This window comes from Mesoplodon bidens, assembly GCF_964165515.1.
Source record: "Mesoplodon bidens genome assembly, chromosome: 4".
NCBI lineage: Eukaryota > Metazoa > Chordata > Mammalia > Artiodactyla > Ziphiidae > Mesoplodon > Mesoplodon bidens.
Genome location: NC_138160.1, coordinates 169,974,196 through 169,988,942, shown reverse-complemented (window position 1 = coordinate 169,988,942; position 14,747 = coordinate 169,974,196). Strand labels below are relative to the sequence as shown.

Genomic DNA, 14,747 nt, shown 5'->3' with positions numbered 1-14,747 from the left:
CTCTTCTCCTTGTGGGACCCCTATAATGCGAATGTTGTTAGGTTTAATGTTGTCCCAGAGGTGTCTTAGGCTGTCTTCATTTCTTTTCATTCTTTTTTCTTTATTCTGTTCCACGGCAATGAATTCCACCATTCTGTTTTCCAGGTCACTTATCTGTTCTTATGCCTCAGTTATTCTGCTATTGATTCCTTCTAGTGTAGTTTTTATTTCAGTTATTGTATTGTTCGTCTCTGTTTGTTTGTTCTTTAATTCTTCTAGGCCTTTGTTAAACATTTCTTGCATCTTCTTGATCTTTGCCTCCATTCTTTTTCCGAGGTCTTGGATCATCTTCACTATCATTATTCTGAATTCTTTTTCTGGATGGTTGCCTATCTCCACTTCATTTAGTTGTTTTCCTGGGGTTTTATCTTGTTCCTTCAGCTGGTACATAGCCCTCTGCCTTTTCATCTTATTTATCTTTCTGTGAATAATGAACTTTTTATGCTGTTTATTAGTTTTGTTTAGTGGTGACTTGGGTATTCTGAGAGAATAAATTGTATTTCCACAATTTGTGTGTGTGTGTGTCATTCCCACTCTATGAAAATGCCTAATTGAAGGGAAATGAGTCATAATAAGTTTTTGTCTCCTTGCAGGACAGGAGATGACCAGGTTCACTGAATGAGAAGGAACTCACAGAGAAATTCATCATGCAGTAGTAAAGAACATGGCAGGAACACTTAAGGGGCTTTGGTCCTGGGAATTTTTTCACTGATGATGACTCACCAGGTGTCTGTTACATTTTCTCATGTATAAAATGGGGATTATATCTACCCTATATGTTTCTGGTGATTTTTGAGATAATTAAATAAGGTATCACAGGAAGCACATTGAAAAAGTACAAATACTACACTGAGGCACTATATTATTATCATCTAATGGACCTGCCTGGTTGGTTATGTACTACTTACTTTAGATCTTACTATTTAATTTATATCCCAATTTATTCAATATAAGAAGTATGTCTTTTTAGATGAGTTATTTGTAGGATAGGAGTTGGACCTAAAGTACTTTTAGTTTTTCCTAATCCAGGAAATTGTTTTATCATATTTCTCTTTATCAGTATTTTTCATTGTTTTTCAAAGGGAAACTTGTTAAAGAAAATAGTTTTTAACCACAAGGTATGATATGTATTGCAAGTGTGTGTAAATTTTAACTTAGCAAGCAATTGCTTGTAATGGAAATAAATGATAGTAGGTTTAGTAGAAAGTAGGCTATGGGACTAATGACTTTTAGGCCAGAATGTCTGGTAAACATTCTAGAACTATATGATTTTAAAAAGAAAATTACATTTTTGATGTATACAGAATTTAATCCAGAGGAAGGGGTGTGTTAGTTATATGGTACTATATTTAAATATACCCAAATGGTCATCAAGCTGTCATTGCTATTTATGAGATAATTCACATGTTCCCAAGATATGAAATGATACTTTTATTAAGAACTTAATTTTATTATATTTCTAAGTCAGCTTCTACTCGCTTTATTTAGAGAGTGCTGATGTAGTCCTACACTACATTAATCACTGTGGTTTTGTAATTTATTTAAACTCCTTGTAGAGTTATTCATTTCTTTCTATTTTACATTTTCTTGATTTTTCCTATAATTTTTTCCTTTCAAAGAAACTTTATAATACTGTTTCAAATTTCTAAAACAAACCACTAAAAAAAGAAACTCCAAAATGAGGCCCATTGAGATTACACTAAACTCATAGAATAGTTTAGAAATAACCAATTCCTTTAAAATGTTATCTTTTTTTAAAAATAAGGTTTTTTTTTAAACAAAGATTGCTTTCATTCAAAACATTATTGGTAAAAGGGCTCTATTCCTCCTTTCCATTATATTTTTCATTATTGTTTATATACTCTTTACATAGAAAAGCTATGAAAACTTCCCATACTTCTGATATGATTTCTAAAGCTTGCTTCCTCCAAGTTAATTCTCTTAGATTTTGCTTGAATAAAGTAATTTTTTTGCTAAGGGTGCAATTATTATTTCCTCCTTTTCTAACATTTCTTTTTTTCTCTCATATAATTTCACTGGCTAACAATTTTGAAAAAGTTAAATAATAGTGGTGATGGTGAGCATCCATTTCTTGTTCCTGTCTTTATTGTCCCACCTTTAGACAAAAGGTAAGAGATAAAGCCTCTGGTTACATAGATAAATAGAGAAACCACAGCAGGGAAATAGCCATTGCTTCCCAATTTCCTAAGGGATTTAAAATTTATAACTAAAAATGAATACTGAATTCAATAGATACCTTTGAAAACCTTTTGATATCTATTAAAAGGATGAAAAACTTTTCACCTTTTCAACTTATTAATATGGTAAATAATACTATATTTTTATTTTGAAACGATACTATGTGGTTATGTTGTAGTTTGCTTTGAGTATTCTGTGGATTCAAAGTGATAAGTTAATTTAAGGATTATTTTTTCCCCCACTGATATTCATTAGTGAAGTGGATCCATAGTGTCCTTTACGTACCTTTGTGTTTTTTTAGATATGGTTGTGGCACCTTATTTATGTTATACTACTTTCCAAATCATTTGGAAGTTCCTCTTTCTTTCTGCTATGATCTGCTAGAGTTTAAATACCAATGGAGGTATTTGCTTTTTTTAAAAAATAAATTTATTCATTTTATTTATTTATTTTTTTGGCTGCATTGGGTCTTCGTTGCTGTGCACAGGCTTTCTCTAGTTGCAGTGAGCGGGGGCTATGTTTCGTTGCAGTGAGCAGGCTTCTCATTGCAGTGGCTTCTCTTGTTGTGGAGCACAGGCTCTAGGTGTGCAAGCTTCAGTAGTTGTGGCACGAGAGCTCAGTAGTTGTGGCTCGCAGACTCTAGAGTACAGGCTCAGTAGTTGTGGTGCACAGGCTTAATCGCTCCACGGCATGTGGGATCTTCCCAGACCAGGGATCGAACCTGTCTGCATTGGCAGGTGGATTCCTAAACACTGAGCCACCAGGGAAGTCCCAGTACTTGCTTTTTAAAATTTGACAGGACTTATTGCTGAAACTTTCTAGACCAGCTGACCCTTTGCAGTGGGAGTTAAAATTTTCTGTCAATTATCTTAGTTTTATCTTTGGTAATTAATCTGTTTTTGTTTTCTCTTTCTCCCAGGGTCAGTTTTGCTAATTTAGAATTTCTAAGGATGTCATGTATTTTACCACATTTTCTAACATATTTGCATAATTTTCTTTTATTTGCACCTTTCTATGTAATTGTCATGTTTTAAAAATTTCTGTTGTGGTTTACCACATTGACTCCCTCTTTGCTTCTTTAATAAGCTTTTCCTTGGTCAATTATTTGCCTATTGTACTTAAATTTTTAAAAAATAACTGACATACTTGTAAATTATTTTGTTTTAATTTTCTAATTTGTTAATTTACAATTTGTCTAATTACTTCCTTCTACTTTTAGGTGTTTGATTTGCTCTTTTTTTTAACTTCTTGAATTGAATATTATATTCACCTTTTAAAATTACTTGCTAGAGATGTATTTGAAACTACAACTTTCTGACTGTTAACTATTTTAACCACATCCCTTAGGATTAATTGTGTAGTATTTTAAGCTGCCATTATTTTCTAAATGTTCTTCAAATTAATTTTTATTGTACCTTTGATACATGGTTGTATAAAAATGAGTTTATACAACTAATAAACTTTATTAAATATACTGCTTAGGTAATGTTTCTTTCATTTTCTCTCTTTATTTCCAATCATTTAAGTTCATTTAGATGCTATTTCAATTTTAGTTTTATAAATTATGTACAAATTATTAACCAATGATTATATCTTTGTTTTACATTGTAATTATATTTCTCAGTCTTAATATTTTTTAACTTCAATTCATCCTTATAGAGTAATAATATTCAATCTTCTGTTTTCTTTGGATTTGTATTTACCTCGTTTTTGTCTGTGACTTTACTTAGAATATTTTTCCCATAATTTTACTTTAGAAGTATTTCTAATAAATAGCATTTTATTGGGTTTAGTTCTTGATTTAATTTGAGAATCCTATTCTTTTGATATGTGACATTGATATATGTTCTAGTTACAACAGTTAAGACAACCTTGGTCTTAAGTCTATTATCTTAATTCCTGCTCTACATTTGCTTTTAAGTTGTCCTTATCCTTATTCTGATGTCTAACTTTACCTATATTATCTGCATCTTTTTTTAACTGAAATATAGTTGACATACAATATTTTGTTAGCTTCAGGTACACTACATAATGATTTGACATTTGTATGCATTATGAAATAATCACCACAGTAAGTCAAGTAACCATCTGTCCTCCTACAAGGTTATTACAATATCATTGACCATATCCCTTATGCTGTCTATACCCCCATAACTATTTATTATATAACTGAAAGTTTGTACCTCTTAATACTCTTCATCTGTACTGCCCATGGGGTATGGGCAACCCTTTCCCTTTGACAAACAGCTGTTTATTCTCTGTATCTATGGGTCTGTTTTCATATTGTTTGGTTTAGTTTTGTGGATTCCACAAGTGAGATCATACAGTATTTGTCTTTCTCTGACTTATTTTACTTAGCATAATGCATTCTAGGTCCATCCGTATTGTCACAAATGGCAATATTTCATTTTTTATGGGGGAGTAATATTCCACTGTATATATACACTACATCCTTTTATCTATTTGCCTATTGATGGGCACTTAGGTTGATTTCATATCTTGGCTATTGTAAATAATGCTGCTCTGCATCTCTCTTTAGTTTATTTCCACCTTATTCTCTGAGGTTTTTATAAGATGAATTGTCAGTTCTTGATTCTTCTTCTACCATAATGACTCAGATTTTCATGCTTTAGTGTAATACCATAAAGATCTGAGAAAGCTGATCTTTCCCACTAAAGATTTTGATTTATGTCTCAGGTGGGATCTACTTTTTAAGCAAGCATCCCAAATGACCTTAAGGAAGTCCATAGTAGAAACACTGTTGTATAGAAGTTATCTATGTTAATTTTAAACATATCCTTTATCTTCAAATTATTGATTCATAAACTCAAGAATAAAAGGTAAATATTGACTCCTTGCTGTGAATTAGAAAACACATACTTCTCCCTCATCAACAATACCATCCTGATTTATTTTTATATATCTTCAGTATCTAATATTTTAAAATATTTCAATTATCTCTTATTCTACAACTTTAATTTCTGGAGTTGTATAGGTTTAGTTTTACATGCTAGCATATACTGACTTTTTCTGTTCTAAAGTTCCTTACTTTGACTATCTTTTATTGGGGGCTAGATTTTCCTTTTTACTAAGCTATAATATTTTTCTTTGAATAAGGATGCATGGATGCTATGTTCCCTTAGATTTTGCATATTGAGGATAGATTGTCTTTCTTTTGCCTTAAAATAATATCAATAATATTCTTAGGTTATATTTTTTCCCCCTCAGAACCCTGTAATATTTTTCCATTGTCTTATAAAATTTAATATTGCTGTGGAGTAGTTTGAGATTTTTTTTTCCTTACCTGTTGGTCACTTTTTCTGACTGGAAGTTTAATAATTTTAGAAGAATATAATAAGGCGGCAATGGTATTATATAATTTTTATCTTGGAACCCAGTATATCCTTTTGGTTTACTGATTAATTTCATTACAAGTATGTATAAACACACAATGTACAGCATAGTAGTTAGAGTGTAACCTCTAGTCATATTTTCTGTTTAACCATTTTTTTAGCTGTTCAACCTTAAGAAAATTAATTAGATGTTCTGGGTCTCCGTTCATCATTTATAAAATTATAACTGCTACAACACAGGGTAATAATGACTAATGTCATGACATAATATATGTAGAGTGTTTAAGCATATACATGGCATTCAAGAAGTATTTATCATTATCATTATTATAATTAGCTATTGATGTCAGATTTAAATAGTTTTTTCGATTTGCTTTTTGTTCCATTCTATACTTCATGAACACCATGGCTCTGCATGTTTGCTCTGCTGTACCTATCCTGTATATTGTCTTTTCTCTAAGTGGTTTTTAACAGTACATCTCTTTTTTTCTGTATTTGGCATGATTTTCTACAGACTGAACTTTGTGTTACTGCCTTGATTTTTTGCCATATTGATTTTCTTTCTTACTATTTTAGATTCAGTTATTAGTGTCTATGAAAATTGTTCATCCTTGATCTTTTGTTTCATATTCTCTTTCAATTTCTGCAAGAAAAACACTTTTTTAATGAAAGTTTTTAATATATCCTGAAATATTTTTTCCATTAAAGGGTCATTATCTGTCTTTTGCATGCTGAGTTCCTCTCTCTCTCCCTATGAATGAGTGAGAGAGAGAGAGAGAGAGAGAGAGAGAGAGAGAGAGAGAGAAAGAGAGCAAGGGAGAGACAGAATGTCATTTGGTAGTTTTCCTGCACAGTTGCCATGCTGATTCTTTGTTTAGATGCTTCATTTATAGGTAGACCTTTCTATAGGGTTTTCCTATTTGCTCAAATATAGCTTGAGTAGATTCTTCTGGATTTTGCTTGTACTGACATTGGCCCTCCTTATGCATTTCTGTCTCTCTGCAGAGCTTCAGTTTTAGTTGGGTGTTGTTTTTGTTTTGCTTTTCCATTGCCATTTTATCCTTTACAGCTTTTGGACAGAGAAGAGAAAAACTGCACCTGGGTTTTTGGATTCTTATATCCCCATTTCTCTAACACTTTTCACAACAGAAAGCAGTTAGACATCAGTTTTCTGTTTCTTCATCATTTTAAGGGCTGGGTGATATATGTGTGTGTGTGTGTGTGTGTGTGTGTGTGTATGTACTGCCACACTCTCATAGTAGGTATGTAAACTATAGTAGAACTTTTCTAGGGAACAATTTGGCAATATGTATCACCATTTTAAAGCATATACTTTTTGACTCAGAAATTTCACTTTAAGAAATATATTAGGAATCAATGGTGTGTAAACATGTCAGCAATGGGATACTTATTTTAGTTGTTTATAATCAAAAACCACTTAGAAACAATGTAAATGTCTAACAATAGGTGCTTGTTATATAGATTATGGTACATACATTCAATAAAATATTTTGTAGTTATTAGAAATGATGTGTACTTATACTGATGCTTAAAGACACAAAAAAGGTAAGTAGAAAATAGCATACACACAATAGTAGAGAATAATTATTTGTATAAAAGTATGTCATTAATTGTGAGAAAAGGACAATGCTAACAGTGATTATATCTGGGTGTGGAGTACAGGTGGTTTTCATTGCCTGTGCACATTTTTTTTTTTTTTTAAAGACCGACCATAAATTAGTTTTACAATCATAAAACAGTAATAGAGATAAAAAAAGAAAAATTGAGAAAGATACACACTGCTACCATCTCCAGAATAATAGCAACAGTTTATGGAGTGCTCTATGTCTGGTACTGTACAAGGCCCTTAACAAATTATCTCATTTAATCCTCTCAGTAGCTCCATGAAACAAAATTTTATTGTTTCAGTTTTCAGCTGAGGAACTTGAAGGATGGAAAAGTTAAACATGTGTAATGTTACACAGCTCATAGAAGACCACGCCTGAAGGTGAACCCAGTTCAGTCTGATTCTAACAGCTACCATCATCCCAGTGCATTCTATTGCCTCTGAGGATTGTCAAATACATTTCAATGCTTTTGCAGGTTACAGATTTAACAGCTCATCATTCAAACTTTTGAATATTGGCCCTTATTTCATACTCTAAATATGAACTTAAAAGAGAATTAAAAAGACAGAGTAAAGACACACCCAACAAAGAAAAGTATAAATGCAGATGACATTAAGATTCATATTTCAGTGTAAATCATTCTCTTTAACATAATGTTTTATGACATAGAGAGAAAGATTTCTTGACAAATGAAGGTCCAAATCATGGCATCAGAGAGTATCATTAACTTTCAATCCATCAGCTGACAAGAACAACAGAGGCAAATTTTCTTTCAAATATTCTCATAATCTGAGGATTTTCCTGAATTTTCATGTAACTTTTACCCAGTCATAGACCAATCATGCAGTATACTCTGATTTTGATTTTGGAAAATACATTATTTTTCAACCATTTTCATCATAAACCCGAACTCCAACTGTCAGACATGTTTTCTTCTAAATGATTAGCATTCTACCCAGAATACTGCCCAATCAAATCAGTCTACTTCCATTTCAACAATAGTGGCTTCAGTTAAAAACAAGAACAGCAGCAACATCACAAATGAGATAGCCTGAGAGAACAGACATAGTAGGGGATTGGGACTAAAATAGTGAGTAACAAAATTTCAAACATCTCTTCCCCTGGAATCTACCTAATATCATTTATCAGACTCATGCTACGTATAACACAACAAGTAATGAAGTTAAAAGAACAACTTAAAATAGTAAAACAAACTAGCAATTTAAGAGGTTAACCATAACTGTTTCCTACCCCAAAGGTAATAACAATGAGGAATCAAGGAATTTGGGGTCAGAGCCACAAAACTAAGGAAGAACATGACACTTCAAGATATAATAATGACAGCTTCTCTGGCATCAAGTCCTCATAGGAAAGATTCACAGCATTCAGTATCATTCACTGCCTCACCAAGAAATAGAACGAAAACAAATGAGAGGTAGGCAGTAGATGATAATGTGGAATGGTGACGATCACCATCCTCATCTTCCTCCTCCTCTAGTTTGGCGGGCAATGTGAATGACAATTTGCCAATTAAGAAATGTAAACACATGAGGATTCAGAAACTAAACTCTAAGTTTTAGCCCCCAGTGGGCTTTCTTTGGAGTTCATTTAAGTCAAGAGCATTGTCAAGAAACAATCTCAATTATTGCCTCTTATCTATCATTATAACAACACTGGGCCTGCTGAGATGATACTTATTTCTAAAATATAAATAACAATAAAGGAACAAGGACTTGATGCAAACATAACATTCTCAGACACAAATGAATGATCTAGGGCAGAAAAATATAGGTTCCTGAATTCTGAGCCAACCTATGGAAGGACTGTATAATTCTCCATCTATTCTACCAACCAAAAGAAACACAACAAGAAAACTAAGAAATGCCAGAGTATATAATGATATTCTCAATACAAATGAAAAGAAGTCTCAAAATACGATCCACTTGGTTTCTTTCTTTAGCACAACAATAATGTATGAGTGGAATACTAAAGCTTAGGTTCATCATAACTACATTAAAAAAAAAACAAACCCAGGAAAACCCCATTAGGGTCTCATGAAAATATTTAACGTATCCCCATGTCTCAGGATACAAGCCCATAGGTTATCTGCAAAAACGCCATACATTAATTTAAAGGGAACAGCTAAACAAATTGGCTCCCACAGAAATACAAATAAATGGATTAAAAACTGGCTATCTAACCGTATACAGAGAGAAATCGTAATTGGTAGTCCGTCTAGTTGGGGAGAGGTTTCCAGTTGGGTCCCACAAGGATCGATATTGGGTCCCATTTTGTTTAATATCTTTATAAAAAATCTGGAAGACAAAGTAGAGAATGTGCTAATTAAGTCGACTGATGCCACTAGATTAGAATTGGTGGTTAAATAAATTGGCTATAGATAAATGCTACTGGTCTCTAGAAAGACCGATGCTAACAGAGACTAGAACTTCTAAATAGTACTTTTTAATGTATCACTTACAAAATCTAGTTTCAAGCACTATAAATAAATAAATTTCAAAGATCTTAGTGCTCTGCATAACCAAAAATTTAGGTGTAATGGATAAAGACAACACAGAGACTCCAACACCCATGAATGCAGAATAAAGGATGCCCCCCTAGTAGATTTTTTCGGTGCAGCTTTATTGGGAAAACTGGTGGTTGTGGGTCTTTCAATACAGTAAGGATATTGGAGGCATTTCAGATATGCAAGAATCAAGGTGGTGAAAAGACAGAAGTAACTAAAGTCTCAAATATATGTACACCTAGTTATTGGCAGAAAAATAAAGAAGAAAACAACATAAAGCTTAAAAGAAAAAAAAGCGAGAGCTGAAAACTTGAAGGCATGAACAAGAAAAGTGGGAAAATTGATCAAGAGAAAATCCTATAAGGAAACACGCACACACACACAAAATAGAAGAATGCAAGGTATAATAGGAGAGCTTTCCTAACACTAGAAAAAGAGACTGTAGTTTTTTAGCTACTCCTGAAAACGCTGAAGAAAAATATTCAGTAGAACTCTTACTGGTTTGAGGTTTATTTTTTTAAATCTTAGTAGTTAACAATTTAATTTGTTGCATGGAGATAACTGTGAAAGTAACAAGGCTTGTCAGCTATGGACTCGTGTGTAGACAGACGGGTTGTTTTAGGTGATGTGAACTGAATATATAGACTAATCTGGAATCAGCTTTTAAATTTTATATTATTTTTTCACTTGCTTGCACAGAGGAATGCACACTGGATAACGACTAGAAAACCTAGATCATCTCAGAAATCTTGTTAACTTTGCTATGCAACCTTGGATAGTTCACTTTCCTTCAGAGCCTTAGTTTTTCTATCAGTTAAAGGCCAGACTAAGAATTGTTTTAAGAGCTGCAGATAACTCTTGTTAAAATAAGAACTTACAGGAAACTTCATACAGGGAAGAGATTAGAAAAATGTGGAAGCATGCCTTTGAGCGACAGTGGGCTCCCACCTGGCTAGGCTTCCCATTTTCATCCCCCTTGCCCTCAGGACAGAGAACAGGTTAAAAATCACTTTAGACCATATGACATGCTGCTTCTGTCTCTAGGAAACCATCAATGGAACCAGAAAGAGTCAATCCCTCTCCTAGTGACTGATTGCTCCGGAGCATCCAGCAATACTTAGTTGATTATATGTGCCTGATCTTTAAAAAAAAAAAAAACAACTGTAGAATTACAGTTAAAAAGAAGGAACATTCTTGATAAGAAATAGAGTGACATTATTCATGATGCTGACACAAAAGAAAGCATTGTGCAATCAGAGCCCTCTGTGGGTCTCCTCTAACCCTTCATGCTGTGTTAAAAAAAAAAAAAAGGGAGCCTGGAATGTTAGATGGCTGCCTTTAAAAAATCTAACCAACATGGCTGTAAGTATTCTGGCCTAAGAAATAATTGACAAAGTTTGTAGTTGGCTTGCTATCGATTTTACAGCTAATACCTGTTGAAAAATGATTTCGTTGCTTTGACTTTAAAACTTCCAAAGTGAAACATTCCTCTGTAGGTAATACTTTTTTAGGGACAGGACTGCATCCTACATACTAGAGCAGGTAGAACGCACAAGCAAGTATTGCCAATAGGTCTGGAGACTATAAATTTTATTTTGAAAGGTAATAATATTTATCGTTTATAATATTTTGTTAATATTTATCACTTACCTAGTGCTTATCATATACTGGGGACTATGCTATCTTCTACACTTTATCATAACTTTATAACTTATGAGAGGAATTAACTCCATTTTACAGATGAGGAAACTAAAGGGTCAGAGAGGCTTTTTTCCCCCCTATTATCACACAACTACTAAATGGAGGGTAAATATCAAAACTGACTGACTCTAAAATATCTGTTCAGAACTACTGTGCTAAAGGATAACTCCTGATACCATGATGTTATTGCACACTGATCAAAGAAAGAAGAGACTCCACTTGTGCTAAAGAGTTCTAAGAATAGGACAGGTATCTTCTATTTTTCTCAAGCTTGAAACCGGAGGATTGGACTAGCGGAGAGTTTTTTAACCTCAGCAGTACTGACGTTTCAGGCTGGATAATTGTTACGGGGAGGCTGTCCAATGCACTGTAGGATGTTTAGCAGCACGGCTGGCCTCTACCCACTAGATACCAGTGGCAATCCCCTCCTCCTGGTTTTGATAATCCAAAACATCTACAGACATTGTCAATGATCCTCTGACGGGGGCGGGGGGGGCGTGGTGGCAAAATGGCCTGTGATTTGAGAACCACTGTACTAGAAGAATTCTGGTATCTTTTTAGTTCTCTCATTCTATGCTCTGAATTGTAGATCCAACTTCAGCCAAGAGGATGGGTTTTGCATCACTATGGGGTACCTGCCCAGTGAACCATTCCCTACCTCCATCTCAGTACATTGAGTTTAAAACTACCTGAAGCTCTCCAGTTTCAGTCTGCTACAAAACTGCCACTCTCTGGTACTTAAATTTATTATGTAAATGCAAATTGGTATGAAAAAATAGGGTAGATGAAAGTGAAGAGAGATCAGATGTTAAGCTAGCTTTGCTTTAGGCAATTTATTGAGACCCATTTCAAACTGCTGTCCTAGAAGATCGTTTTATTTATTCATTTTCTTTACTAAAGGTACTCTATCAGGAAAATTGTAAAATGGGTTTAAAAGGCATTCTCTATTTGACAGCCCAAGAGAGTCATAATGTTACCTTGGAATCTATTAACAGATTCCAATAAGTGAAACCTGGAGTACTGAAAGAGATTGACAACTTCCTAGACCCTGTGGTTCATTGGTTTATAAGGGCCATACTTAAAATTTGCATCATTATGAATATCATCTCCTGGGAAAGGAGTGCCTTTGATTAGAGAATAGTCTAAAATCGAATATCAGACCTATGGATATATGGAAAAATATCAGTGAGTCAGAAGCTTTCTTTGGGTTTGCTCCAAATAAAACTCAATGACAGAGATTATTTATGGTGTGCTACCCTTGGAATTAAATTGAAGTTAGAAATATTAAAATGTAAATTCAATAATTATTGGATGGTTAACAATCCCAGATAGCTTAAAAGTATTACTATTTTCTTAGTTCCATCACTATGAACTATTTACCAAATCCAACATTATGCACTACTTTATAAACGCTATTTACGGCAGATATTAAAATAAGTCCTTGTTTTTTTTTGTCTATTTTGAAGCGCCTAAATTTGCACTATGGGAAAATGCGTATGTAAATATTCTGTTCAGTGCAGAAAGTTATATAACAGGAAGCCAGGTGAAGTCACATTTTGGGAGTAAAGATGGCTAGATCTATTGGAACTATTGTCGAAAGCCTCAAAATTGAGATTATAAATCTTGAATGCAAATAAGAATAATATTTGGAGAATCAAAAAAAAATTATGATGGCCATGCATACCCCAGGACAATCAAATCAGAATTTTGGGGGATGAAACCCAGGCTTCAGTATTTTTTAATGCCTTCCTAGTCATTTAATTGAGCACCCAAAGTTGAGAACCATTGCCTTCAAGAAAAAATTGGATTTACAACTGTGTAGGAATTTTTCTTTGGCTATGCCTTACTTAAGCAACATGGTAGCCTCATGTACTCAAATGCTTCAAGGATTATAAGTAGTACATGTGCAAGGCATTAAGTAATTATCTGTCACTTAAAAAGAAAGTTATTCTTTTTTTCCCTTCCACTTCTTTTTCTATCCATCTAATGACTTCAAGAACAAAGTCTCATTTTGTTGCTGGTGGGTCTTTAGCACATGTCTGTACATGCTTATTTCCTTTTTAAATCAATGAGAATGCAGAGCTCAGGCCTAGAGCCTTTATCTAGTATAACCTAAACTTAATAACATAGTTTCATTTTTATTTCTACTTAAGATTATCTTCCAGCAAGTAATACTGATTTAAGTGATATGAAATTTCCTTTTTTAAAATAAATTTAAATAAAGTGAGTAAATTTAAATAAACATAAAGTAAATAATAGTACGTAATATACTCATGTATGGAAAAAGTCACAAAGGTGGTTCTCAGATGATTATGGTTTGGGCCACCCTAGTGTTAAGGTAAAGGGCATCTAAATGTTGTACCATAAATTTGGGCCCTAATTGTGCCTCCATCACTAATTATCTCTTCCCTGGCCTTTGGTTTTCTCATTTGTTAACATGGCCATGAACGTATATTGCAGGCATTCTTCTATGAGTTTAAGAAGCAAGGAGGGCTTGCCCTTTGAACTTACCTTGTTGACATCCAGACGCATCTTCTCATTGTTGGCACTGGCAGCCTTTTCAGCTGCTTTCTTTTGGCGTTGAGGTCCCCTCCCAAAAAAGATGTAGTTGACCAAAGCATATTCCAGAAGGGCCATGAAAACAAAGACAAAGCACCCCATCAGGTACATGTCAATGGCCTTCACATAAGGGATTTTAGGGAGAGTTTCCCGGAGGTGGGTATTGATAGTGGTCATTGTTAGCACAGTTGTAATTCCTGTGAAAAATGAGAGAGTTAGAGTAATAATGTTTGTATTTCCTTTCTGCTTTCATCATAGCTGGAAAGGTTAACTGTATTCTTTTACTTGTTTATAGATAGAGCAAAATATATACCAGGCACTTATTATATAGCAGCCCTGTGATAGGCCCTGGCGATATGCATAAATCATTAATTTATAGTAAACATTAATCATTTGGGGGGCATTTCCTTTAATTACATTTTTATATTTATAGTTATGTATCTAGTGGGGGAATAGAGATGTGAATTAAATGCTATGATAGACATGTGTATAAGGTGAAAGTTGAGAATATGGAGAAGATCCTAGTTTAACCCATGATGTGGCAGGGAAGAGATCAAGAAATACAGACTTCGGAGCTGAGTCCTGAAGAATGAGTGGGAGTTACCCAGGCAAACAAAACCTGGAGGTCAAAAGTGATAGTAGACCTAAGGGCATTGGTGGTGGAGAGAGTTTATTTATTTATTTTCTTAATAAATTTATTTATTTATTATTTTTTGCTGTGTTTGGTCTTTGTTACTATGCACG

The 14,747-nt window shown here is 33.7% G+C and overlaps 1 protein-coding gene across 2 annotated transcripts in view; it reads right to left on the bottom strand.

Moving 5' to 3' along the window:
* The window catches only part of GABRB2 (gamma-aminobutyric acid type A receptor subunit beta2), a gene marked incomplete at both ends in the record, with an annotated part of 288,520 nt that overhangs the window by 34,972 nt on the left and 238,801 nt on the right, over positions 1-14,747 (bottom strand). Inside the window, 2 exons of one of the 2 annotated variants that reach the window (XM_081231212.1) lie at positions 9,421-9,534; positions 13,956-14,200. In XM_081231212.1, coding sequence (XP_081087338.1) covers positions 9,421-9,534; positions 13,956-14,200 — 359 coding nt within the window. The remainder of the gene's footprint in view (positions 1-9,420; positions 9,535-13,955; positions 14,201-14,747) is intronic. The other variant, XM_081231213.1, reaches the window with a different exon arrangement.